Source organism: Heterodontus francisci, chromosome 11, assembly GCF_036365525.1.
Source record: "Heterodontus francisci isolate sHetFra1 chromosome 11, sHetFra1.hap1, whole genome shotgun sequence".
NCBI classification, from domain to species: domain Eukaryota; kingdom Metazoa; phylum Chordata; class Chondrichthyes; order Heterodontiformes; family Heterodontidae; genus Heterodontus; species Heterodontus francisci.
In genome coordinates, this window is record NC_090381.1 from 102846908 (window position 1) to 102874410 (window position 27503).

Sequence of the window (27503 nt, forward strand, 5' to 3'; positions counted from 1 at the left end):
TTGAACTGGCTTTTAAGTTGAGTCAGACTGTTCTAACAAGAGAAACAGACAGACAGCTGTGTGTTGGCACCCAAAAGGAGAACTCTCAGACCATTTAAACTGAAGGAAGATAATTTAGTCTGTTTATTTATTATTCTCTCTCAAAATTCTAAAAAGTCAAGGCAAAACAGAGATCTCTGATAATTTAAACTGAAGGATGTAAAGGCAGACTGTGGCAATCTTTTATACCTCAAAAGTTCTAAAGCCAAGTTGATTCCTTAAAAATAGTGTTTGCAAGTTGTTAATTGTTGAAATTCATCACTGGAGAAGGAGCAACAATTTCGACTTCTAAAATTAGGCTACGGACTGTTCTACTATTTTTTCCCCCATTGGATGGCTGTGAGGACTTCAAGCAACCTTAGACTGTTCCACATCTGACAGGAGCGTAAACCTGCAAGGACTCTAATTTTTTCTATTTTAAAGGTTGTTTATATCTTAGTGTTTAAGAATTTATTTTTTCTAATTAAACAGTTAATTTATTGATTTAAAGACACCTGGTTTGGTTAGCCTCATTCGGGGGGGGTGGGGGTGGGGGTTTAATAGATGGTACAATTTGGCCGGGTCGTTCTTTAATTTGGAAAGTTTAAAATGATACGTTAGGCGATCAGTGGAGGGACGGGATTGAATTAACAGTGCGTTTCTCCCACCACAATCAGAACCGTATATTTTGATTGGGGGCTTTGACTGGAGCAGTCAGTCATAACACTATGGATAAAATCCATCTGGCTAATTGAATCAGGGAACTCCCATTGTCTTCATGCAACCTTGCCCATCTTAGAGCGAAGACCAAAGTACTGAAGGTCCTCATCAGGGAACTCCTCTTTGCTGATGATGCTGCATTAGCATCCCACACAGAAGAGTGTCTGCAGAGACTCATCGACAGGATTGCGGCTGCCTGTAACGAATTTGGCCTAACCATCAGCCTCAAAAAAACAAGCATCATGAGTCAGGACATCGGAAGTGCTCCATCCATCAATATTGGCGAGCACGCTCTGGAAGTGGTTCATGAATTCAACTACCTAGGCTCAACTATCACCAGTAACCTGTCTCTCAATGCAGAAATCAACAAGTGCATGGGAAAGGTGTCCATTGCTCTGTCCAAACTGGCCAAGAGGGTGTGGGAAAATGGCGCACTGACACGGAACACAAAAGTCCGAGTGTTTCAAGCGTGTGTCCTCAGTACCTTGCTCTACGGCAGCGAGGCCTGGACAACGTATGTCAGCCAAGTGCGACGTCTCAACGCATTCCATCTTCGCTGCCTCCAGAGAATACTTGGCATCAGGTGGCAGGATCGTATCTCCAACACAGAAGTCCTCGAGGCGGCCAACATCCCCAGCATATACACCCTACTGAGCCAGCAGCGCTTGAGATGGCTTGGCCATGTGAGCCACATGGAAGATGGCAGGATCCCCAAGGACGCATTGTACAGTGAGCTCCTCACTGGTATCAGACCCACCGGCCATCCATGTCTCCGCTTTAAAGGTGTGTGCAAACGCGACATGAAGTCTTGTGACATCGACCACAAGTCATGGGAATCAGTTGCCAGTGATCACCAGAGCTGGCGGACAGTCATAAAGGTGGGGCTAAAGAGTGGCGAGTCGAAGAGACTAGCAGTTGGCAGGAAAAAAGACAGAAGTATAAGGGGAGAGCCAACTGTGTAACAGCCCCGACAACCAATTTTATCTGCAGTGCCTGTGGAAGAGTCTGTCACTCTAGAATTGGCCTTTATAGCCACTCCAGGCGCTGCTCCACAAACCACTGACCACCTCTAGGCACTTACCCATTGTCTCACGAGACAAGGAGGCCAAAGAAGAAGAACAAAACAAGGGAATATACAATGGATGGTAGGACCCTAGGAGGGCCAGAGGGACCTTAATGTACTTGCCCATAGATCACTGAAGGCAGCAGCACAGGTAGATAAGGTGGTTAGAAAGGCATATGGGATATTTGCCTTTAATAGCCAAGGCATAGAATATAAGAGCAGTGAGGTTATGATGGAACTGTATAAACCGCTAGTTAGGCCACAGTTGGAGTACTGTGTACAGTTCTGGTTGCCACACTACAGGAAGGATGTGATTGCATTGGAGACGGTACAGAGGAAATTCACCAGGATGTTGCCTTGGCTGGAGCATTTCAGGTATCAAGGGAGGCTGGATAGGCTAGGGTTGTTTTCCTTCGAGCAGAGAAGGCTGAGGGGGCACCTCATTGAGGTATACAAAATTATAAGGGGCATAGATAGGAAGAAACTTTTTCCCTTAGCGGAGGGGTCAATAACCAGGGGGCATAGTTTTAAGGTAAGGGCCAGGAGGTTTAGAGGGGATTTGAGGAAAAATGTTTTCACCCAGAGAATGGTTGGAATCTGGAACACACTGCCTGAAGGGGTGGTAGAGGCAGAAACCCTCACAACATTTAAGAAGTATTTCGATGAGCACTTGAAATGCCATGGCATGCAAGGCTACAGGCCAAGTGTTGGAAAATGAGATTAGAATAGATAGGTGCTTGATGGCCGGCACAGACACGATGGACCAAAGGGCCTCTTTCTGTGCTGTATAACTCTTTGATTCTATGACTAACTGTCTTTTAGAATGCAAATGTGCAGCCATGTTTTCAGCCACTGTTGTATTTTTAAACAAGTTATTTCAAGTCCAGTAACAGTTAAAAAATAATGTTCCCTATGATAAAATGCATGTGTCTCATTTTGGCAGCTGTGGTTGCCGTCATAGAAAACCCTGAAATCAAACAGCAGGTCTGTCAGGGTCTAACAAGAGAAAACACAAGTTGGAGTTATAACAAAGAGTCTAACCCAAAATGTGGTTTTCAGATGCCGCCAGGCCTGCTATGTTTTTCTGTTTCTTGCCGACTTTCCAGCTTTTCCTTGCAAATGTTTCTTTCCTTTTTTAAAATCTCTTGTGTTGAAATGCTGTTTACAACCAATATTCTGCACATTTCCATGCAGAATGCAGGGAATTAGATAAAGAGAAGAAATTTGCAGGATTCTGAGATGGAAAACCACATATCTAAATTTGCTCTTGACACAAAGATAGACAACACTGTAAGTATTGTAGATGGAAGCATTAAATTCAAAGGGATATTGAGAGATTAAGTGAATGGAAAAAATCTGTGGCAAATGGATTTCAGTGTCGACAAATGTGAAGTTATCCATTTTGGGCCTAAAAAGGATTAAACAGAGTACTTTCTAAATGGTGAAAAGCTAGAAACAATGGAGATCCAAAGAGACTTGTGGGCAGTGGGAGAGTGGTGGGGGTCCAGGCACATGGTCATTAAAATGTCATGAACAGGTACAGAAAATATTCAAAAAGGCTAATGGAATGCTGGCTTTCATGTTTAGAGGGCTAGAATACAAGTGGATAGGAGTCATGCTTCAGCTGTTACAAAGCCCTGGTTGCATCAGACCTGAAGTACTGTGAACATTTCTGGCACCACACCTTCGGAAGAATATATTGACCTTGGAGGGAGTGCAGCATAGATTTACCAGAATGATACCTGGACTCCAAGAATTAAATTACAGTCCGAGATTACACTAACTAGGGGTTGTAGTCCCTGGAATTTAGATGATTAAGGAGTGGTTTGATCCAAATTTCCAAGACATTAAGGGAACAGATAGGATAGGATAGAGAGAAACTATATCTACTGGTTGGAAAGTCAAAGACTAGGGGGCATAGTCTAAAAATTAGAGCCAGACCTTTTAGGAGTGAAATTAGGAAACCCTTCTACATACAGGGGGAGGCAGAATTTTGGAACACTGTTCTGCAAACAGCGCCAATTGTAAATTTTAAACCTGAGATGGATAGATTTTTATCATTCAAAGTTATTAAGGGATATGGGGAAAAGGTGGATATATGGAGTTAAGTTACAGATCAGCCATGACCTCATTGAATGGCAGAACAGGCTCGAGGGGCTAAGTGTCCTGTTTCAATGGGCAAAGAGCAGGAGAGTGGGAATAATTGGATTGCTCTTTCAAAGAACTGACACAGACATGATGTGTCGAATTACCTCCTTCTGTGCTATAAGACTCAGTGATTCTGTGATCTGTTTAATGGGATTGCATAGCTCATAAAAAATTTTTACTGTGTTCAGTAATGGGGCTACTGAACGATTTTATCATAATAAAAACAAAATACTGCGGATGCTGGAAATCTGAAATAAAAACAAGAAATACTGGAACCACTCAGCAGGTCTGGCAGCATCTGTGGAAAGAGAAGCAGAGTTAACGTTTCGGGTCAGTGACCCTTCATCGGAACGATTTTATCACTTTTTCTCCCTTCTGATTTCCTTTTCCCCTCCTATTCTGGAGCTGACAGTTCATGTCCTGGGTATGGGTATGGTTCAGCTCTGTTACCTCACCAATGCCGCAATTTATCATGTGTGAGCCTAGGGATAGAGATTCAGTTTTAGGCACAATGGGGAAATCACACCCAAAATCCACTTGAAATTGTACTGGTTAGGTTACAGTTCGAGTTTCCACAAAAAATCATTTGCACAATCACTAAAATCTTCCGTGAACCAGTGCAATCGAGCAGGGCAATAGGACATAATTGTTCATTCTACAAGTACATGGTTAAAATGTAACAATTGCACCTCCAAGTTCCTCCCAGTGATAGATATTTATTTGTGCTGGGGTACAGTTCCATGAGTGTGAGGCATTTTTTGTGTGATCTTAAAACAGTGAGGTTTTGATTTGGAGGCGACATTGCAGCTGAGTACAATCTTGTTCTCATCCAGCATCCACAAATAAACACTTTTCAATAGGTGTCACTGGATAGTAACCACAAACATGAACTCTGGCTTATTTTTTCCATCTCTGGCCCTGGGACACCAAGAAACAGTGAGCATGTTGCTATCTTGGCTGAGACGAGCTTGCTCTGGGGCAATTAAAGATCAAATCTTGGACCTTTCTGGTCTTTGGTTTCAATTCTGTGCCAGGTAATTTACTAACTCAGCTTCCGGGGAAGCCAAATTTCTTTGAGCTTTTCTGCCTACCTGGTTATAAACTGTATCTTTACTATAAGCTGTGGTTTCTTTGACTCCCATCTCTCTCCATTTACAGATGGAGAAAATGCAGAAAGAAGATGCTCTATTGAAGGAGCTAGAAGACCTGGAACTGGGTCTGTAAATTTACCCAAGAGGAGCGTAATACCTGGTTTCACAGACCATGGGAATATGATTTTCATTGTGAAATTTAAGTGATAAAAATCCAAATACTATGCAATGTAAAAGATTCAGACAGTGTTAAAATAAATTCTGTATTAGGATAAGAGAATAAAAGAAACTGTCCTGCCAGTAAATTGTACTTCTTTGGTCCCACAGTTAAAGATTAACATTTAGCTATTCAATATAAAACAAAGAACTTGCATTTATATAGTGCCTTTTGCAAACTCAGCATGTCCCAGTGATTTTACAGGTAATAAAGTACTTTTGAACTGTAGGCTTTGTTGTAATGTAGGAGAATGAGGCAGCTAATTTGTACACAGGAAGGTCCCACAAACAGCTATGAAATAATGGCTAGATAATCTGTTTTGGTTGAGTGTTGAATGTTGGCCAGACACCAAGGACACCTGCTCCTCTTCAAATAGCAACATGGGCTCTTTTCACCCCACTTTGGAGGGAAACCATCACCTCAGTTTAACATCTCACGTGAAAGGTGGCACTCCTTCTCTACTGCATTGTAGTGTCAGCCTAGACTATGTACTCAGGTCTCTGGAGTAGTTATTGAACCCTCAACCATCTGAGGCGAGATTGCTACCACTGAGACAAGACTGACTCCTTGGCCCAAGGTAAAAAATTTCAGATCTCAACTTGGTGATAAATGGTTGAGAAATATTATGTACAATTCTTAGTACTACAAAGTAAAATTTGATTTACAGATTTTTTTCAATCAGAATATACCACCACACTTACTGGCATCTGCCACTTTGTTTTTCCATTCTGCCATCTTATCAATTTCATCTTGCAGCTTCCTTTGGTCCTCAAAATTAATTATTATACCTCTATTTTAGTATCTTTCACATATTTTGGCGCCACACTCTCAAGCCCTATGTACAAATATTTGGTGTACACAATGAATGGAAGCAGTCCTAGAACTGAACACTCTGAAATACCGTTACTCACTTCCACCCACTCTTCTACTCTCCGATTTCCTCCTTTTAACTAGTTTATAATCCAATTCCCCCCACCTTTCCTGAATGCCACACCCCAGTGATCTTCTCCGGTAGTCTCATGTGTTGTACTTTGCCAGAGTCTTTCTGAAAGTCCATGTAAACCACATCCACTGTATTTTTTCCCATCTACCATATCTTCACAATCTCAAAAAACTCTATCAAGCTTGTCAAGTTTTCCTTTCTGAAAGCTGTATTGGCTGTTTCCAATTACTTTTTCATTATCTAGATATTTGGTGATTGAATCTTTAATGAATGATTCTAAAATGTTCCTTACCAGCGATGTTAAACTAACTGACCTATAGTTACCTGGATTAGTTATATCTGACAAATATAATAGTCCTTTGAGGAAATAACAGATGTTGCATACATGAATTTTCAAAAGGTTATTTGATGAGATGCCAGATAGGAGGCTTATAAATAAAATGAAAAATAAAGTGAATATGTCAGCATAGATAGGAAATCATTTAAAGGACAGAAAGCACTAGTGGTTACTGGAACCTTTTCTGCCCTGAGGGATATGGAATTTAAAGCAGAGAAATGAAAAGTAATACATTTGAGAAAAGTGTAACGAGAGAATTACATTCAATGAGAAAGTTTTAGAAGGAACAGAGGGATTTGGGAGTTCGGATATGCAAATCTTTAAAAGTGAGAGGAAAATATATTTTTTTAATGGATTTTAAAAAAAAATTTAGGTATAGAGTCATTTACGGCACAGAAGAAAGCCATTCGGCCCATCATGCCCATACCAGCTCTCCACAAAACTATGCAGTCAGTCCCACTCCTCAGCTCTATGTCCGTAGCCCTGCAAGTCCAATTCTGTCAGGTGGCCATCCAACTCCCTCTTGATGTCATTGATCGTATTGATATAGATAGTATAGAGTATAAAACTAAACCTATACAAATGGAACAGTTACACTATTACCGTTACAGTTGTACATAACGTTGGTTAGGCCGCATTTGGAGTAACTGTGTGCAGTTCTGGTCACCGCACTACAGGAAAGATGTGATTAAGCTAGAGAGGGTGCAGAAAAGATTCACAAGGATGTTGCCTGGTTTGGAGGGCTTGAGATGTAAAGAGAGATTGGATAGGCTGGGTCTGTTTTCCCTGGGGCGAAGGAGGCTGAGCGGGGACATGATAGAGGTATATAAAACTATGAGAGGCTGTTTCACGTGATAGGGGTGACTAAAACTAGAGGGCATAGATTTAAGGTGAGAGGGAGGAGGTTTAAAGGGGATCAAAGGGGTAAATTTTTCACACAGAATAGTGAGTATCTGGAATGAGCTGCCTGAGGAGGTGGTGGAGGCAGAAACAGTAGCGACATTTAAGAGGCATCTGGACAGGTACTTGAATGAGCAAGGCATAGAGGGATATGGAATTAATGCAGGCAGGTGGAATTAGTGTAGGTAGGCATTATGGTCGGCATGGACGCGGTGGGCCGAAGGGCCTGTTTCTATGCTCTACGACTTTGACTATTGTATCCAGTTTTGGGCACCCTAGTTTAGGAAGATTATCAAAGCCATGGCGAGGGTATAGAAGAGATTCATGAAGATAATGTTAGCATATATATGAAAAGTGACCCTATCCTATAAGCGATGTTACTAAGCTGCAGCATGTACACGAGGGAAAAAGGGAGACAAGATTGGAGCCTCGGGGCACATTCATTGTGACCATATAGAGATGGGAAGAGAAATCATTCCAGTAGATGTACTGGTTACACTGGGATTGGTAGAAATTGAACCCAGCCAGAGGCTACAAAGCACTTACTATATAGTTTATATATATAATATATATAAAAATGCACGTGTGTGTATAATGGAGCAAGTCCACTGGGTTGAAAGGTGTTCACCATTCGCAACTCCTCAAATACTGAAGCAGTCCGTGTCCATATGCAGCAAGACCTGGACAACATTCAGGCTTGGGCTGATAAGTGGCAAGTTACATTCGTGCCACACAAGTGCCAGACAATGACCATCTCCAATAACAGAGAATCTAATCATCTCCCATTGACATTCAATGGCATTACCATCATTGAATCCCCCATTATCAACATCCTGGGGGTTACCATTGACTAGAAACTGAACTGTACCAGCCACATCAATGCTGTGGCTACAAGAGCAGGTCAGAGGCTGGGAATTCTGCAGCGAGTAACTCAGCTCCTGTCTCCCCAGTATCTGTCCACCATCTACAAGGCACAAGTCAGGAGTGTGATGGAACACTCTCCACTTGCCTGGATGAGTGCAGCTCCAACAACACTTGGGAAACTCAACACCATCCAGGACAATGCAATCCCCTTGATTGGCACCCCATCCACGACATCAACATTCTCTCCCTCCACCAACAACGCACAGTGGCAGCAGTATGTACCATCTACAAAATGCACTGCAGCAACACACCAAGGCGCCTTCGACGGCACCTTCCAAACCCACGACCTCGGTCACCTAGAAGGACAAGGGCAGCAGGTGCATGGAAATACCACTAGCTGCAAGTTCTCCTCCAAACCACACACCATCTTGACTTGGAACTATATCGCAATTCCTTTACTGTCCCTGGGTCAAAATCCTGGAACTCCTTAACAGCATTGTGGCCGTACCTACACCATGTGGATGGCAGCAGTTCAAGAAGGTGGCTCACCACCACTTTCTCAAGGGCAATTAGGGATGGGTAATAAATGCTGGCCTAGCCAGCGCCACCCACATCCCGTGAAAAAATTAAAAAAACACAGCTTCTGTGTATCATGTATATGGATTATAATTCCATCCTAAAAAAGGAAAATGGGTCAAGTTCTTTTACAGACCTGCCCATTTTTCTGATGATTGCTAAGGGAGAGGGCGGCACAGTGGTGCAGTTGTTAGCACCACAGCCTCACAGCTCCAGCAACCTGGGTTCGGTTCTGGGTACTGCCTGTGTGGAGTTTGCAAGTTCTTCCTGTGACCACGTGGGTTTCCGCCGGGTGCTCTGGTTTCCTCCCACAGCCAAAGACTTGCAGGTTGATAGGTAAATTGGCCATTGTAAATTGCCCCTAGTGTAGGTAGGTGGTAGGAGAATTGAGGGAAGGTGGGGATGTGATAGGGAATATGGGATTAGTATAAATGGGTGGTTGATGGTCAGCACAGATACATGGGCCGAAGGGCCTGTTTCAGTGCTGTATCTCTCTATGACTATGACTCAGACGATCCTGAGTACATACCCAGGGAATGTTCTTCTCATTGTGTTCAAGTCCTGGAGTGGGGATTGAACCCACAACCTTCTGACAGACAAGAATACTACCAACTGTGCCAAATAAGAAGGCCGTTATATACCCAAGTATTTTTGATACAATTTTTAAACCCACTAGTTGGTTGTTCTGGCTGTAGTCTGAAAGGGCCATTGCAGGGAGACAATTGGTAATTTATAGCTTGAGGTTCACCACTCCACAAGCATAGGGCAAGGCAAGGAGGCAGGCTTTCCTGAACTACTACCGCCAGTACAGGGATTAAACCCACACTGTTACTGCCTTCTTGCATCACACGCTAACCATCTAAGCTAATTGACTGTCCCACCCACTAGGTGATACTGACACCATAACTGAAGACTTGCAGTTTTATGTGAGTTACGTTGGTCTAGTTTATCAATGGAATACAAATCATATTAAATGCCTAAAGTGCAGTATCAGCTTAGTTTAGTTGGTAGCAGGCTTGCCTCGGAGGAGAAAGTTGTGGGTTCAAACTCTACTTGAGGCTGGCACTCATGCAGTACTGTGGGTGTGTTGTGTTATTGGATGCCCCTTATATTCTGGTTGTTAAAGTAAATGTTGACGATCCCATGGAACTACAAAGAACACTGAGTTCTCTTCTGACTAACATTCCTCCTTAGTGTTAATGTATAAGTGTATGTTCTTTTTTCAGTAACTACAATTAAAAAAACAGAATCATTGGTCATTCATCTCATTACTGTTTGTGGGGATGGTGTTTAATCCTAAGAGTGGACAGTACCTGTATTGTGCCACTCCTTATACATTATACCTCCTTCTTGGGCTTTCCTGCACCATGCATGATTCCTAGCCATGAATGCCCTCTGATTCCAGGCTTCTGTTGTTATCACAGTCAAACCAGCTGCATGAGCAGGAGCCTTGCTTGAACTGGATGTCTCTCCCCACACCTTAGTGTATTCTGCACGTCTCTAGGGAAAGCTAAATAAAAGAGGAAGGATATGTTAGTAGGGTGAGATGAAGTAAGGTAGGAGGAGGCTCGTCTGGTGCATTAACATTGACATCAACCAGTCCGGTCAAATAGCCTGTTTCTGTGTTGTAAATTCTATGTCATTGCAGCTTAATTTGGTAATTCAGCATGTTAAAGGTCGCAATCCATGTCCCACCATTGCACGGTTTATACAGATCAAGAATCATAGTTTCAGAAATCCAAATACTACCAGCAGAATTTCATTACATCACTTCCAGACAAAAGTTCTGTTTATGCTAGGAAGAAATAGCTTTCAGTTCAAAAAATTTAATAGCTTAGTGATTACATACACTTCCTGTCAGAACAATTCATGCTCTGGACATCAACAGATAAGTGCAGATCTTTTTTATTCTTTAATGGGATGTGGGTGTCACTGGCAAGGCTAGCATTTGTTGTCCATCCCTAAATGCCCTTGACAATTGAGTGGCTTGCTAGGCCATTTCAGAGGGCAGTCAAGAGTCAACCAGATTGCTGTCTATCTGGAGGCACATGTGGGCCAGACCAAATAAGGATGGCAGATTTCCTTCCCTAAAGGACATGAGTTTTTACAATAATCGATGACAGTTTCATGGCACCATTACTGAAACTAGCTTTCAATTCCCATTTTTTAATTAATTAATTGAATTTATTTGAATTTAAATCCCACCAGCTGCTGTGGTGGGATTTGAACCCATGTTCTGAACAAATTTGGTGTGCAGCTTTTCTACACGCCTGTGCTGTGCTCATTCTGTCTGTGAAATAAGATTCAAAACTGCTGATTTTGTGCTCTGTGCTTTATCGCACCCAATTTTCCTTCCTTTCTTTAAACTAAACAAAAATGAAAGCCCAGATCCATAAAGTATGGATTTGGTGCAGCCAAAAAAAAAGGCGAACTGAAGCTTTGAAAATCATAAAATCGAAACATGAGAAACTCTAGATGCATAATTGCACATCCAGAATATCTGAAGAAAAGTGGAACAGTGCCATTTTAATTGTGCAACAAATGTGAAGGAGCTGTTCCCATCCATACTGCTTCATTGAGTCAGGAGAGTGATACTGATCAGGCAAATCTTTGACTGTTGTTGATACTTAGCAGGCAGGTTTGTATGTTTGCAGTGGAGTTTTACTCCCACAGTCTTGGCCAACTTCCATAAACTTCTCTACTGAAAACCATCGATGAACTCCGACTACAACTGTTGATTGGTTAAGGGTTGCAAAATTACTAGAATCTTGCAAAGAATGAATGTTACCAGGCCAGTAATTTTTTTTTTATTTACTCATTCACAGGATGTGGGCGACCTTAACAAGGCTAGCATTTATTTCCCATCACTAATCATCCTTGAAAAGGTGGAGGTGAGCCTGCAAGTTCCCCTCCAGGTCACACACCATTCTGACTTGGAAATATAACACTGTTACTTCTCTGTCACTGGGTCAAAAACCTGGAACTCCCTTCCTAACAGCACTGTGGATGTACCGATGCCACATGGACTGAGGCGGTTCAAGAAGGCAGCACCCTCAAAGGCCTCACCTTCTCAAAGGCAATTAGGGATGGGCAATATATGCTGGCCTTACCAGTCATCTTGAATCACTGCAGTCCATGTTGTGAAGGTACTCCACAGTGTTAGCTGTTTTTTTTTATACAGCTGAGTGGTATGCTAGGCCATCACAGTTGTTGAGTCATGGTATGATTGTAGGTTTACTATTACTCAACCACAGTTCGATAATCAGAATGACTCATGGAATGTTAGCTGTTGTAACTGGAGGACTAGAATATACAGCTACAGCTATCCAAATACCTGGTTAGACCATATCGAGCATTGCCTGCAGTTCGGAGCACAGCACCTCAGAAAGGGTATATTGGCCAAGGAAGGAGTGCAGTGCAGATTTACCTGGATATTAATCAGGTTTTCAAGAGTTAGATTATGAAGGAAAAATTACTTAGACTAACTTTGTATTCCTTGAAATATAGAACGTTGGGTGGTGATTTGTATGATGTTTTTATGATTTTGAAAGGAAGTGATAGGACAAATAAAAAAAATTTCTGGTAGTGGTGGAACCTAGGACAAGTGGACATAACCTTAACATCGGAGTCAGGCCATTCAGGAGAGAAGTTAGGAAACACTGTGTCACACATAGTGTGGTAGAAGTTTGGAATTCCTTCCCACAAAAAGTGGATGCTATTTCAATTAATTTTAAATCTGAGGTCTATGGACTTTTGCTTGACAAGGATCTAAAAGCATATGGAGCCAAGCAGGTGGATGGAGTTCAGATGCAGAACAGCCATGATCTCATTGAATGGCAGAGCAGATTCGAGGTGCTGTATGGCCTACTCTTGTTCTATGGCTGTGTTCAGGGGAAGTCCTGAATTTACACTGTGCATTGCTGCTTTACCGTTGTGATCTCTATGGCCACGGAGTACTTCCTGACATTGCGATTACCACTTTGAGCATTATCTCAGTTGTTGAACCAGTAGCTATGTTACATGGAATTGCCTTGGAATTGACCTGTCATAATTATATAGTTGTAGGATATTATATAACAGAAACAGGCCATTTGATTCAACAAGTCTATGCCAATGCTTCTTTCCACATGAGCCACCTAGTCAAAGTCCAGGACGCTTCACATGTGTTGGCTGACCATGTGTGTAGGACGTGTCTCCAGCTGCTTCAGCTCAAGCTCAGGATTTCCGAGCTTGAGGGGCATCTGGAGTCACTGCTGAGCATCAGGGAGCAGGAGTGTTTCCTGGATCGTAATTTCCAACAGGTGGTCACCCCACAGGCAGTAAGAGTCCAGGATACTAGGTGGGCAGCCATCCAGAGGACTAGGAGGATCAAGAGGTGCAGGAGTCTTCAGGATGTGTGCTGCCCTCAAACAGCTACTCAGCACTGGAGACTGCTGGGAGTGACGATACCCTAAAGGAGTGCAGTCCTGACCATGGCACCAATAGGCAAGGGACTGCAAAGGAGGGCGCAGCAAAGTATAGAAATGCAATTGGTATAGGAGATTCCATAGTCAGGAGAACAGACAGGCATTGTGAGTCCTGGTGGTGTGTTGCCTCCCTGGTGCCAGGGTAAAGGACATAATGGAGAGGGTGCAGAACATTCTGCAGGGGGAAGGGAGTGAGCCAGAAGTTGTGGTACACATTGGTACCAACGACGTAGACAGGGCAGGTATTGAGGTCCTCTGGTCAGATTTTCAGGAGCTAGGGAGTAAGTTAAAAGGTAGGACCTTGAAGGTAGTAAGCTCTGGATTACTCCCAGTGCCATGCGCTGAGATTAGAAATAGGAAGATACGGAGGATCAATGTGTAGCTTGAAGCATGGTGCAGGAAGGAGGACTTCATATTCTTGGGACAATGGGACCAGTTCTGGGCAGAGGCACCTATTCAAAAGGGACAGGTTGCACGTCAACAGGACTGGGACCAATTTCCTCATGGGGAGGTTCACTCGTGTAGATGGGGAGGGTTGAAACTAAATTGACAGGGGGATAGACACCATCATATAGAAGTAGTGAAGAGGGATAAGATGCATAATGTGAGAGTCTTGGACAATACTAGAGAGGGCAGTAGTTCCATATCAGATAGGAGCAGACTGAGAAGGGCTACGAGGAATGCTAAGACAGGATATGTAAACACACAAAGTGCAGTGAATAAGTTTGGTGAGCTACAAGCACAAATAGCAGGATGATGATGTAGTAGCAACAACGGAAATGTGGCTTAAAAATGGTGAGGACTGGGGGCATAATATACAAGAATATTAAGTGTCCAGAAAAGATAGAAAAGGAAAAAAGGGAGGTGGGGTGGTGGTACTGATTAGGGAAGACATTGTATTGGAAAGAGAGGATATCCTTGAGGGGGAAAGGGCAGAATTCATTTGATTAGAGTTGAGAAGCAAAATGGTTATGATCATGCTATAGGGGGTATTCTGTAGGCCTCCAAATAATGAGAGAGGGAGGTAGAGGAGCAAATGTGCAGGGAAATCACAGAGATGTGCAAGAACTGTAGAGTGGTGATATTGGGGGACTTTAATTACCCAAATATTGATTGGGATAATTTTAGAGCAATGGAAAAGGCGGAGGAGGAATTTCTGGATTGCGTTCAGGAGAACTTCCTTGACTAGTATGTCCTTAGCCCAACTGGAAAGGAGGTATTGCTAGATCTGGTGCTGGGAAATGAGGTGGGCCAAATGGACCAAGTGCCTGTGGGAGAGTGATCATCGTATCATAAGGTTTAGGCTTGTAATGCAGAAAAGCAAGGAAGGATATAAGGTAGAACAGCTAGATTGGGAGAGGGCTAATTTCAATGCGATGAGAAGGGATCTAGCCAGGATAAAATGGAACCAAAGACTGACAGGAAAAACTGTAGTGGAACAATGGGTTATCTTTAAGAAAGAGATGCTTCAGGTACAGGCTAGATACATTTACACAAGGGTGAAAGGTAGGGGAACCAGAAACAGGGCCCCTTGGATGTTGAGGAGATAGAGATTATGATGAAATTTTTTTAAAAAGAGGGTGTATGATGCATGTCGGGTGAATTCTTCAAGTGAGAAGCAGGCCAAATACAATAAGTTGAGCAGAGAGGTGAAGAGGAAAATAAGACTGGCAAAGAGAGAATATGAGAATAGAATGGCAGTTAACAAAAAAGGGAACCCAAAGACCTACCAGCATGTAAACAGTATGTGGGTAGTATGAGGTGGAGTGGGCCTATTAGGGACAAAGAAGGTAATACATGGTTAGAGGTGTAGGACAAGGCTAGAATACTTAAGACTTAATATCAGTGTTTACTAAGGAAGAGGAAGCTGACAAAATATCAGTAGAAGCAGAGAGAGTAGAGGTAATGGAGAGGGAGGAGCGACTGGAAAGGCTGGCTGTGCTTAGGGTAGATAAGTTACCTGGTCCAGATGGCTTGTATCCTGGGTTGCTAAAGGAGGTGGGGTGGAGATAGCATAAGGCCTGGCCATAATTTTCCAATCTTCCGTAGATATGGGGCAGTTGCCAAAGGATTGGAGAGTGGCACATGTGACTCCCTTATTCAAGAAAGGGTGTAAGGACAGTCCTACCAACTGCAGGCCAGTTAGTTTAACATTGTGGTGGTTAAGGTTTTGGAAACAATAATCAGGGAAAAGACTCAACAGGCACTTGGAGAGGTTTGAGTTAATTAATGATAGCCAGCGCGATTTTGTAAAAGGAAGATCGTGCTTGACTAATCTAATTGAATTTTTTGATGAAGTATCAGAGAAGGTTGATGAGGGGAACGCAGTGGATGTGCCACATAAAAGGTTGGTTAACAGAATTGAGGCTCGTGGCATAGGAGGGTCAGTGTCCAACTGGATAAAAAATAGGCTTAAGGACGGAAAACAACGAATCTTAGTAATGTCAGTTCTGATGAAAGGTCACTGACCTGCAACGTTAACTTTGTTTCTCTCTCCACAGATGCTGCCAGACCTGCTAAGTATTTCCAGCATTTTTGATTTTATTTCAGATTTCCAGCATCTGCAGTATTTTGCTTTTATATTAGAGTCGTGGTAATGGTTGCTTTTCAGACTGGAGGATGGTAGAAAGAGTGGTGTTCCCCAAACAGTACTAGAACCGCTAGTTTTTTGGCTATATACAAATAACTTTGATCTTGGAATACAGAGTGGAATTGTAAAATTTGCCGATGAGACCAAATTGGAGGTGTGGCAAACAGTGAGGATGATGTCTGCATTTGCTGGCATGCAACCACTAGTTGGCGCAGTACCAGCACATGCGCAAATGCAACCTGTTCCACTGAAACGTCAGTATCTGCGACGTTCAGGCAGCTGCCAGGATTAAAGATGGCGTTGCTCAATTTATCACAGATAAACTTCAACCCGAAAATCCCCTGAAAGGCTGCCATCGCCGCATCCATCCCACCCCCAACAGTCCCCTACTCCCTCCTGCCATTGCTTCATTTGTATCATTTCTTGGGGGTCTCCTGCTCAAATGTTTTGATTTTTTTTTGCCAAAGAAAGAACTCTGGTATGATACTGCTCCTCGCTTCCCACATCACCTCTTCCCACTCTCCCGCCGCTCACTCCCCACTGCACCCCCCCCACCCTCGCTCCAGGCCGTGCCACTTCCCTCTTCTCGGTCACTCGCTCCCAAGTTCGATCGTTCCCCATTCCCCACTGCACCGCCCAAAGAAGTAAAGCAGGCCGTGAGGGGTGACGGAGCGATGCAGGAGCGAGTGGCCGAGAGGAGGGAAGTGGCACGGCCTAGAGCTAGCAGCTGGAGAGCAGAGTGGTGGGTGGGGGGGAAACGAGGACCCGAGTGGCCGGAGAGTGGGGGTGGGCAGCGAGGAGCGAGGAGCGAGTGGCCGGAGGGCGGGGTGGCTGGGCGGGAGGTGGTACCACAGAGCAATTTGCCAGGCGAGAAGGGGAGAAACAGTCGAGGCCTGGAGCGAGTGGCCAAGGCAGGAGAGCAGCCAGTGCGGGGGGGGGGGGAGAGAGTAGCTGAGTGGGGGGAAGCGGGCGAGGGGAGCAAGTACCAGATGACGTTTTCCTGCGCATGCGCCAATGAGTCCTGGCAAGAAGTAGGCTGCGCATGCACAGCATCTCACTGAGCGCAGGAGATCGTTTGCACATGTGCGCAGCTTGGAGTGCTCTGATGACATCGGCAGGCCGCTGTCAGGAGTCACTTTGGAGGAGGCTTATAGGAACCGCCTGCAACGGGACATAGATTGGCTAGCAGAATGGGCAGGCAACTGGCAAATGGAATTTAATATTGAATGCACACAGAAGGTGGCCCAACTCTTTGCATAAGCATAAAAGCAAAATACTGCAGATGCTGGAAATCTGAAATAAAAACAAGAAATGCTGGAAATTCTTTGTAGGTCCAGCAACATCTGTGGACAGAGAAGCAGAGTTAACATTTCAGGTCAGTGATCCTTCATCAGAGGGTAGGCAGTGGCGTAGTGGTATTATCACTGGACTAGTAACCCAGGGTATTTCTCTGGGGACATGGGTTCGAATCCCACAGCAGAAGGTGGAATTTGAATTCAATTAATAAACCTGGAATTAAAAGCTAGTCTAATGATGGCCATGAAACCATTGTCAATTGTTGTAAAAACCCATCTGGTTCACGAATGTCCTTTAGGGAAAGAAATCTGCTGTCCTTACCTGGTCCGGCCTACTTGTGACTCCAGACCCATAGCAATGTGGTTAACTCTTACATGCCCTCTGAAATGGCCTAACCGCTACGAAGTCAATAAAAAGGAATGAAACCAGACGGACCACCCGGCATCGACCTAGGGACTGGGAACAACAACGGCAAACACAGCCCTGTCGACCCTGCAAAGTCCTCCTTACTAATATCTGGGGGCTTGTGCCAAAGTTGGGAGAGCTGTCCCACAGACTAGTCAAGCAACAGCCTGACATCGTCATACTCACGGAATCATACCTTACAGACAATGTCCCAGACACTGCCATCACTATCCCCGGGTATGTCCTGTCCCACCGGCAGGACAGACCCACCAGAGGTGGTGGCACAGTGATATACAGTAGGGAGGGAGTTGCCCTGGGAGTCCTCAACATCGACTCTGGACCCCATGAAGTCTCATGGCATCAGGTCAAACATGGGCAAATTAACCTCCTACTGATTACCACCTACCGCCCTCCCTCAGCTGATGACTCAGTACTCCTCCATGTTGAACACCACTTGGAGGAAGCACTGAGGGTGGCAAGGGCACAAAATGTACTTTGGGTGGGGGACTTCAATGTCCATCACCAAGAGTGGCTCGGTAGCGCCACTACTGACCGAACTGGCCGGGTCCTAAAGGACATAGCTGCTAGACTGGGTCTGCGGCAGGTGGTGAGGGAACCAACACGAGGGAAAAACATACTTGACCTCATCCTCACCAATCTGCCTGCCGCAGATGCTTCTGTCCATGACTGTATTGGTTGGAGTGACCACTGCACAGTCCTTGTGGAGACGAAGTCCCACCTTCACATTGAGATTACCGTCCATCGTGTTGTGTGGCACTACCACCGTGCTAAATGGGATAGATTTCGAACAGATCTAGCAATGCAAATGGGCATCCATGAGGCGCTGTGGGCCATTAGCAGCAGCAGAATTGTACTCAACCACAATCTGTAACCTCAGGGCCCAGCATATCCCCCACTCTACCATTACCATCAAGGCAGGAGACCAACCCTGGTTCAATAAAGAGTGCAGGAGGGCATGCCAGGAGCAGCACCTGGCATACCTCAAAATGAGGTGTCAACCTGGCGAAGCTACAACACAGGACTATCTGCATGCCAAACTGCGTAAGCAGCATGCGATAGACAGAGCTAAGTGATCCCATAACCAACGGATCAGATCTAAGCTCTGCAGTCCTGCCACATCCAGCCATAAATGGTGGTGGACAATTAAACAACTAACTGGAGGAGGTGGCCCCACAAATATCCCCATCCTCAATGATGGGGGAGCCCAGCACATCAGTGCGAAAGATAAGGCTGAAGCATTTGCAACAATCTTCAGCCAGAAGTGCCGAGTTGATGATCCATCTCGGCCTCTTCATGAAGTCCCCAGCATCACAGATGCCAGACTTCAGCCAATTCGATTCACTCCGCTTGATATCAAGAAACGACTGAAGGCATTGGATACTGCAAAAGCTATGGGCCCTGACAATATTCCGGCAATTGTACTGAAGACCTGTGCTCCAGAACTTGCTGCGCCCCTAGCCAAGCTGTTCCAGTACAGCTACAACACTGGCATCTACCCTGCAATGTGGAAAATTGCCCAGGTATGTCCTGTACACAAAGAGCAGGACAAGTCCAACCAGTCATGGTCCAATTAGCGCCCCATGAGCCTACTCTCAATCATCAGAAAAGTGATGGAAGGTGTCATCAACAGTGCCATCAAGCGGCACTTGCTTAGCAATAACCTGCTCAGTGACGCTCAGTTTGGGTTCCGCCAGGGCCACTCAGCTCCTAACCTCATTACAGCCTTGATTCAAACATGGACAAAAGAGCTGAACTCAAGAGGTGAGGTGAGAGTGACTGCCCTTGACATAAAGGCAGCAGTCGACCAAGTATGGCATCAAGGAGCCCTAGCAAAACTGGAGTCAATGGGAATCAGGTGGAAAACCCTCCGCTGGCTGGAGTCATACCTAGTGCAATGGAAGATGGTTGTGGTTGTTGGAGGTCAATCATCTGAGCTCCAGGACATCACTGCAGGAGTTCCTCAGGGTAGTGTCCGAGGCCCAACCATCTTTAGCTGCTTCATCAATGACCTTCCTTCAATCATAAGGTCAGAAGTGGGGATGTTCGCTGATGATTGCACAATGTTCAGCACCATTCGTGACTCCTCAGATACTGAAGCAGTCCATGTAGGAATGCAGCAAGCAGGGCGGCACAGTGGCACAGTGGTTAGCACTGCAGCCTCACAGCTCCAGGGACCCGGGTTCGATTCTGGGTACTGCCTGTGTGGAGTTTGCAAGTTCTCCCTGTGTCTGCGTGGGTTTTCTCCGGGTGCTCCGGTTTCTTCCCACAAGCCAAAAGACTTGCAGGTTGGTAGGTAAATTGGCCATTATAAATTGTCCCTAGTATGGGTGGGTGGGGATGTGGTAGGAATGTAGGATTAGTATAAATGGGTGGTTGATGGTCGGCACAGACTCGGTGGGCCGAAGGGCCTGTTTCAGTGCTGTATCTCTAATCTAATCTAATCTAATCTAAAAGACCTGGACAATATCCAGGCTTGGGCTGGTAAGTGGCAAGTAACATTCGCGCCACACAAGTGCCAGGCAATGACCATCTCCACAAGAGAGAATCTAACCATCTCCCCTTGACATTCAACGGCATTACCATCGCTGAATCCCCCACTATCAATATCCTAGGGGCTACCATTGACCAGAAACTGAACTATGGCTACAAGAGCAGGTCAGAGGCTAGGAATCCTGAGGCGAGTAACTCACCTCCTGACTCCCCAATGCCTGTCCACCATCTACAAGGCACAAGTCAGGAGTGTGATGGAATACTCTCCACTTGCCTGGATGGGTGCAGCTCCAACAACACTCAAGAAGCTCGACACCATCCAGGACAAAGCAGCCCGCTTGACTGGCACCCCATCTACAAACATTCACTCCCTCCACCACCGATGCACAGTGGCAGCAGTGTGTACCATCTACAAGATGCACTGCAGCAATGCACCAAGGCTCCTTAGACAGCACCTTCCAAACCCGCGACCTCTACCAACTAGAAGGACAAAGGCAGAAAATGCATGGGAACACCACCACCTACAAGTTCCCCTCCAAGCCACACACCATCCTGACTTGGAATTATATCGCCGTTCCTTCACTGTTGCTGGGTCAAAATCCTGGAACTCCCTTCCTAACAGCACTGTGGGTGTCCCAACCCCAAATGGACTGCAGCGGTTCAAGAAGGCAGCTCACCACCACCTTCTCAAGGGCAATTAGGGATGGGCAATAAATGCTGGCCTAGCCAGCGATGCCCACATCCCTGAATGAATAAAAAAAAAGAACTGCCAGAGGCTAGAAATGTAATAGGTTTTCAGCAAGTAAAGCGGGGGTGGGGCAAGAGATAACAAAAGGACAAGGTCACAGAGAATAACTGACCAGAAGATCATGGAGCAAAGGCAAACGGTATGTTAATGGTGTGCTGAAAGACAAAGTGTTAGTACAGAGAGGGTGTTAATTGACAGAGAATTGAACAGCCCTGGCCCAAGCACAAACATGCAAAAAACAGTGGGTAGGCACAGTAGAAACAAACTAAAATAAAATCAACACAGAAGAAATAGAAAAGAAAAAATAACTACAAATAAAAAGGGGAGCCCGTCATGCTCTGAAATTATTGAACTCAATGTTCAGTCCGGCAGCTTGTAGTGTGCCTAATCGGTAAGGCTACGTTTGCTGACAACACTACCACTAGGTGGCGGTGCAGTGGCATAGGCGCAAATGCAGCATGTGCCACTGTAACGTCGCAGTCTGCGACTTCAGGTAGCTGCCAGGACTAAAGATGGCGCTGCTCAAATAATCACACGAAGGCAACCTGACCTAAACACATGGCAGCACACAATGGCGGGAGGGAGAAAGCGAGCGAGCCGGGGACGGTGGGGGTGGGGTTGGGGTTGGGGGTGGGGATGAGGAGTGGAGTGGCAGAAAGAGCGGAGCGGCCGGAGAGAGCAGCAAGGGGGGTAGCGGATCGGCCGGCGAGAGAAGTGAGGGGAGGAGCAGAGTGGCCGGCGAGAGCAGTGAAGGGGGGAGCGAAGTGGCAGAAAGAGCGGAGCGGCAGGTGAGCACAGCGTGGGGGGAGCGGTGCTGCGAGCGAGAGCAGTGAGGGGGGAGCGGAGTGGCCAGTGAGAGCAGTGATGGGGGGAGCGGAGCTTGACGCATGGGTGAATACGTTGGCGTTGCATTGCTGTACACGTAAAGCACATGCGCAGAGGCTGACCAGGCGCGTTGCCCGAAGATGCAGACGTCACGTGATGACATCATCGGCGCATGCGCTAACAAGTCCTGGCAAGTTGGAACACAGCGCATGCGCAGAGAGCTGGAGCCTGCCTGCGCAAGTGCACACCTTGGCGCAGCCTGATGACATCAGTGGCCGGCTGCGTTGTCAGGAATCACTTTGAATCGGTAAATGAGGTGCTGTTCCTTGAGCTTGTGTTGATGTTCACTGGAACACTGCAGCAATCCCAGGACAGAGATATGGGCATGAGAGCAGGGGGATGTGTTGAAATGGCAAGCAACCGGAAGCTCGGGGTCATGCTTTCGGACTGAGCAGAGGTGTTCCGCAAAGCGGTCACCCAGTCTGAGTTTGGTCTCCCCAGTGTAGAGGAGACCACATTGTGAGCAGCGAATACAGTATACTACATTGAAAGAAGTATAAGTAAATTGCTGCTTCACCTGAAAGGAGTGTTTTGGGCCTTGAATAGTGAGGAGCCAGGAGGTAAATGGGCAGGTATTACACCTCCTGTGATTGCAGGGTAAGGTGCCGTAGGAAGGGGACAAGATGGTGGGGGTAATGGAGGAGTGGACCAGGGTGTCGCGGAGGTTACAATCTTTTCGGAATGCTGACAGGGGAAGGGAGAGGAAGATGTGTTTGGTGGTGGCATCACGCTGGAGATGGCGGAAATGGCGAAGGATGATCCTTTGGATATGGAGGCTGATGGGGTGGAAAGTGAGGACAAGGGAAACCCTGTTGCAGTTCTGAGAGGGAGGGGAAGGGGTGAGGGTAGAGGTGCGGGAAATGGGCCGGACACGGTTGAGGGCCCTTTCAACCACAGTGGGGGGAAATCCTCGGTTGAGGAAAAAGGAAGACATATCAGAAGTGCTGTTGTGGAAGGTAGCATCATCAGAGCAGATGCGTCGGAGATGGAGAAACTGGGAGAATGGAATGGAGTTCTTACAGGAGGCAGGGTGTGAAGAAGTGTAGTCGAGGTAGCTGTGGGATTCGGTGGGCTTATAATGAATATTAGTAGACAACCTATCCCCAGAGATGGAGACAGAGAAGTCGAGGAAGGGAAGGAAAGTGTCGGAGATGGACCATGTAAAGGTGAGAGAAAGGAGGAAATTAGAAGCAAAGTTGATAAAGTTTTCCAGTTCAGGGCGAGAGCAGGAAACGGCACCGATACAGTCATCAATGTACCAGAAAAAGAGTTGGGGGAGGGGGCCTGAGTAGGACTGGAACAAAAAATGTTCGACATATCCCACAAAAAGACAGGCATAACTAGGACCCATGCAGGTACCCATAGCAACACCTTTTACTTGAAAGAAGTGAGTGGAGTTGAAGGAGAAGTTGTTCAATGTGAGAACAAGTTCAGCCAGGTGGAGGAGGGTAGTGGTGGATGGGAACTGGCTGGGCCTCTGTTCAAGGAAGAAGCAGAGAGCCCTCAAACCATTTTGGTGGGGGATGGAGGTGTAGAGAGATTGAACGTCCATAGTGAAGAGGAGGCGGTTGGGGCCAGGAAACTGGAAATTGTCAAAATGATGTAGGGTGTCAGAAGAGTCACGGATGTAGGTGGGAAGAGACTGGACCAGGGGAGAAAAGATAGAGTCAAGATAGAAAGAAATAAGTTCAGTGGGGCAGGAACAGGCTGAAACAATGGGTTTGCCGGGACAGTCCTGTTTGTGGATTTTGGGAAGGGGGTAGAAGCAGGCAGTCCGGGGTTGTGGGACTATGAGGTTGGAAGCTGTAGAGGGAAGATCTCCAGTGGAGATGAGGTCTGTGACAGTCCTGTGGACAGTAGCTTGATGTTCGGTGGTGGGGTGATGGTCCAGGGGGAAGTAGGAAGAAGTGTCTGAGAGTTGGCGCTGAGCCTCTGCAAGGTAGAGGTCGGTATGACAGACAACAACAGCACCACCCTTGTCTGCAGGTTTGATGACAATGTCGGGGTTAGACCTGATAGAATGGAGTGCGGCAAGTTCAGAGGGGGACAGATTAGAGTGAGTGAGGGGGTCAGAGAAATTGAGATGGCCGATGTCTCACCAACAGTTTTCAATGAAAAGGTCAAGAGTGGGTAAGAGGCCAGAGGGAGGGGTCCAGGTAGAGGGAGAATGCTGGAGGCGGGTGAATGGGTCTGCTGGTCGGGGGGAGGACTCCTGGTCAAAGAAGTGAGCCCGGAGGCAAAGGCGACGGATGAAGAGCTCAACGTCATGTTGAATGCGAAATTCTTTGAGGTGGGGGCATAAGGGGATAAAACTGAGTCCTTTGCTGAGTACAGAACTTTCAGCATCAGAGAGGGGGAGATCAGAGGGTATAGTGAATACACGGCAAGGGGTCAGATCAGAAGGGGTGGGGTCAGAGGGAAGTGAAGGGGAAGAGGAGCATTCGTCCCCATCAGCTGCTGTAGTTTGCGTTCCTTGACATCTGAAAGGAAGAAAAAAGTTTTTTGTTAATGCGTCGGATAAGACGAAGGATGAAATGAAACTGCGGAGTAGAACAGCTTTGAGATAAGGTGAGGCAGTGCCTCTGGAGAGAGGGGTCCAGTGTGTATATGTGATGGTGCATGGCACTGAGTGTGGATCTCAGGATGCGGCGAGAACAGCAGTCCGAGGAACGTTGTATTTCTCGGAGATGCCTGTAATCCTGGGTGGATTCAAAACATGAAGAGTGAAATTTCAGTTGGAATCCACGTGGAATAAGTCGGAGCCGGAGACAGTCACTGAGGAAGGAGATGTGGTTGTGAAAACGAGTTTTGGTAGATACTTTATCAAACACCAGGAGGGAAATAGAAAGCAATGAAGTTGAACAAGGTAAAAGAGACAAACGAAAATCCTGTCGGAGATAAGAGCAGAACTTCTTCAAGGAACTTCTTCAAGGCATTCCTGGAAGAGAAGTGGCAGTGAATTAAATACTAAAATAAAAGCAAAATACTGCAGATGCTGGAAATCTGAAATAAAAACAAGAAATACTGGAAATACTCAGCAGGCCTGGCAGCATCTGTGGAGAGAGAAGCAGAGTTAACATTTCAGGTCAGTGACCCTTCATCAGAACTGGCAGAGGCTAGAAAAGGGTTTTAAGCAAGTAAAGTGGGGGGTGGGGCAAGAGATAACAAAATAGAACGTGTTGATAGGACAATGTCACAGAGAATAACTGACCAGAAGGTCATGGAGCAAAGTCAAACGATATGTTAATGGTGTGCTGAAAGACAAAGCGTTAGTGCAGAGAGGTTGTTAATTGACAGAAAACTGAACAGCCTGGCCCCAAGCACAAACATGAAACAAAACAGTGGGTAGGCACAGTAGAAACAAACTAAACAAACTAAAATAAAATAAACACATAAAAAATAGAAAAGAAAAAATAACTAAAAATAATAATAAAAACGTGAGCCCGTCATGCTCTGAAATTATTGAACTCAATGTTCAGTCTGGCAGGCTGTAGCATGCCTAATCGGTAGATGAGATGCTGTTCCTCGAGCTTGCGTTGATGTTCACTGGAACACTGCAGCAATCCCAGGACAGAGATGTGGGCATGAGAGCAGGGGGGAGTGTAGAAATGGCCAGCAACCGGAATCTCGGGATTATGCTTTCGGACTGAGCGGAGGTGTTCCGCAAAGCGGTCACCCAGTCTGCGTTTGGTCTCCCCAATGTAGAGGAGACCACATTGTGAGCAGCGAATACAGTATACTAAATTGAAAGAAGTACAAGTAAATCGCTGCTTCACCTGAAAGGAGCGTTTGGGGCCTTGGATAGTGAGGAAGAGGAGGTAAATGGGCAGGTATTACACCTCCTGCGATTGCAGGGGAAGGTGCCATAGGAAGGGGACAAGATGGTGGGGGTAATGGAGGAGTGGACCAGGGTGTCGCGGAGGGAGCAATCCCTTTGGACTGCTGACAGGGGAGGGGAAGATGCATTTGGTAGTGGCATCATGCTGGAGGTGGTGGAAATGGCGGAGGATGATCCTTTGGATATGGAGGCTGGTGGAGTGTAAAGTGAGGACAAGGGGAACCCTGTTGCGGTTCTGGGTGGGAGTGGAAGGGGTGAGGGTAGAGATGCGGGAAATGGACTGTTCAGTTTTCTGTCAATTAACACCCTCTCTGCACTAACGCTTTGTCTTTCAGCACACCATTAACATATCGTTTGCCTTTGCTCCATGACCTTCTGGTCAGTTATTCTCTGTGACCTTGTCCGATCAACACCTTCTCTTTTGTTATCTCTTGCCCCACACCCGCTTTACTTGCTTAAAACCTTTTACATTTCTAGCCTCTGCCGGTTCTGATGAAGGGTCACTGACATGAAACGTTAACTCTGCTTCTCTCTCCACAGATGCTGCCAGACCTGCTGTGTATTTCCAGCATTTCTTGTTCTCATCTTTGCATAAGCAATTCAGATCATCCCGCTCCCCTGCCTTTTCCCTGTAATCTTGAACATTGCTTTTCTTCAGGTGCTTATCCAATTCACTTTTGAAAGCCACAGTGTGAATCTGCCTTCACCACCCTCTCATGTAGTGCATTCCACATCCTAACCACTCATTGCATAATAAATATGTTCTCATGTTGCCTTTGGTTCTTTTGTCAATCACCTTAAATCTGTGTTCTCAGGTTCTCGTCTCCTTTGCCAATGGGAACAGTTTCTCCATATCTATTCTGTCCAGCCTCTCATGATTTTGAACACTTGGATCAAATCTCTTCTTAACTTTCTCTCAGGAGAACAATGTTAGAGAAAGTCTCCTCCATGTGCTATTTGTAGTACAATGATGAACACAAATGTGTAAAAACATACCATCGGCATGAAGTAATACCAGACTTGTTGTGCAGTCAAGGGCTGCTTCGAAAAAGTTATCCCAGTTTCTAGCTCTTAGTCCGTAGCCTTGTTGGTTATGGCTCTTCCCATGTATATCCAAGTATTTTTTAAGTGCGATAAGGGTTTTTGCCTCTACCACCCTTTCAGGCGGTGAATTCCAGACCCCCACCATCCTCTAGGTGAAAAGTGTCTCCTTAACTCCCCTCTAATCCTTCTACCAAGTATTTTAAATCCATGCCCCTTAGTTATTGGCCTCTCTGCTGAGGGATATTGGTCCTTCCTATCCACTATCTGGATCTTTTACATCGACTTGAGAGAGCTGACAAGGCCTCGATTTAATGTCTCATCCGAAATATGTTACCTGCAACAGTGCAGAACCTCCTTCAATACTGCACTGGAGCATCAGGCTTGATTTTTAAATTCGAGTCCTGGACTGGTTCTTGAACCCAACAGGTTTATAAGATTTTCATTTTTTTCTTGTTATCTCTATTGGGCTCAGTAGATATGTAGTATGCATAGATATAGAAGCATGAAACGAAACAGCACTGGAGGCCATTCTACCCATTGGAATATGGTTCCGGGCTCAAGTCCCACTCCAGGACAATAGTAGCAAATGCATGGGAACACTGCTACCTGCAAGTTCTCCTCCAAGTCACACACCATCCTGACTTGGACCTATAATCGCCATTCCTTCACTGTCGCTGGGTTAAAATCCTGGAACTCCCTCTCTAACAGCACTGTGGGTGTACCTACCCCACATGGACTGCAGCAGTTCAAGAAGGCAGCTCACCACCTCCTTCTCAAGGACAATTAAGGATGGGCAATAAATGCTGGCCTGGCCAGTGATGCCCACAATGAACAAAAAAAAGG

The 27503-nt window shown here is 45.7% G+C and overlaps 1 protein-coding gene across 1 annotated transcript in view; it reads left to right on the forward strand.

The window, feature by feature from the left end:
- Positions 1–10084, forward strand: part of eif2a (eukaryotic translation initiation factor 2A) — a 69282-nt gene extending 59198 nt beyond the window's left edge. Inside the window, exon 14 of the mRNA XM_068042631.1 lies at positions 5108–10084. Within this exon, the coding sequence (XP_067898732.1) occupies positions 5108–5173 (66 nt within the window). The 3' untranslated portion in view covers positions 5174–10084. The remainder of the gene's footprint in view (positions 1–5107) is intronic.
- Positions 10085–27503: the final 17419 nt, after the last annotated feature.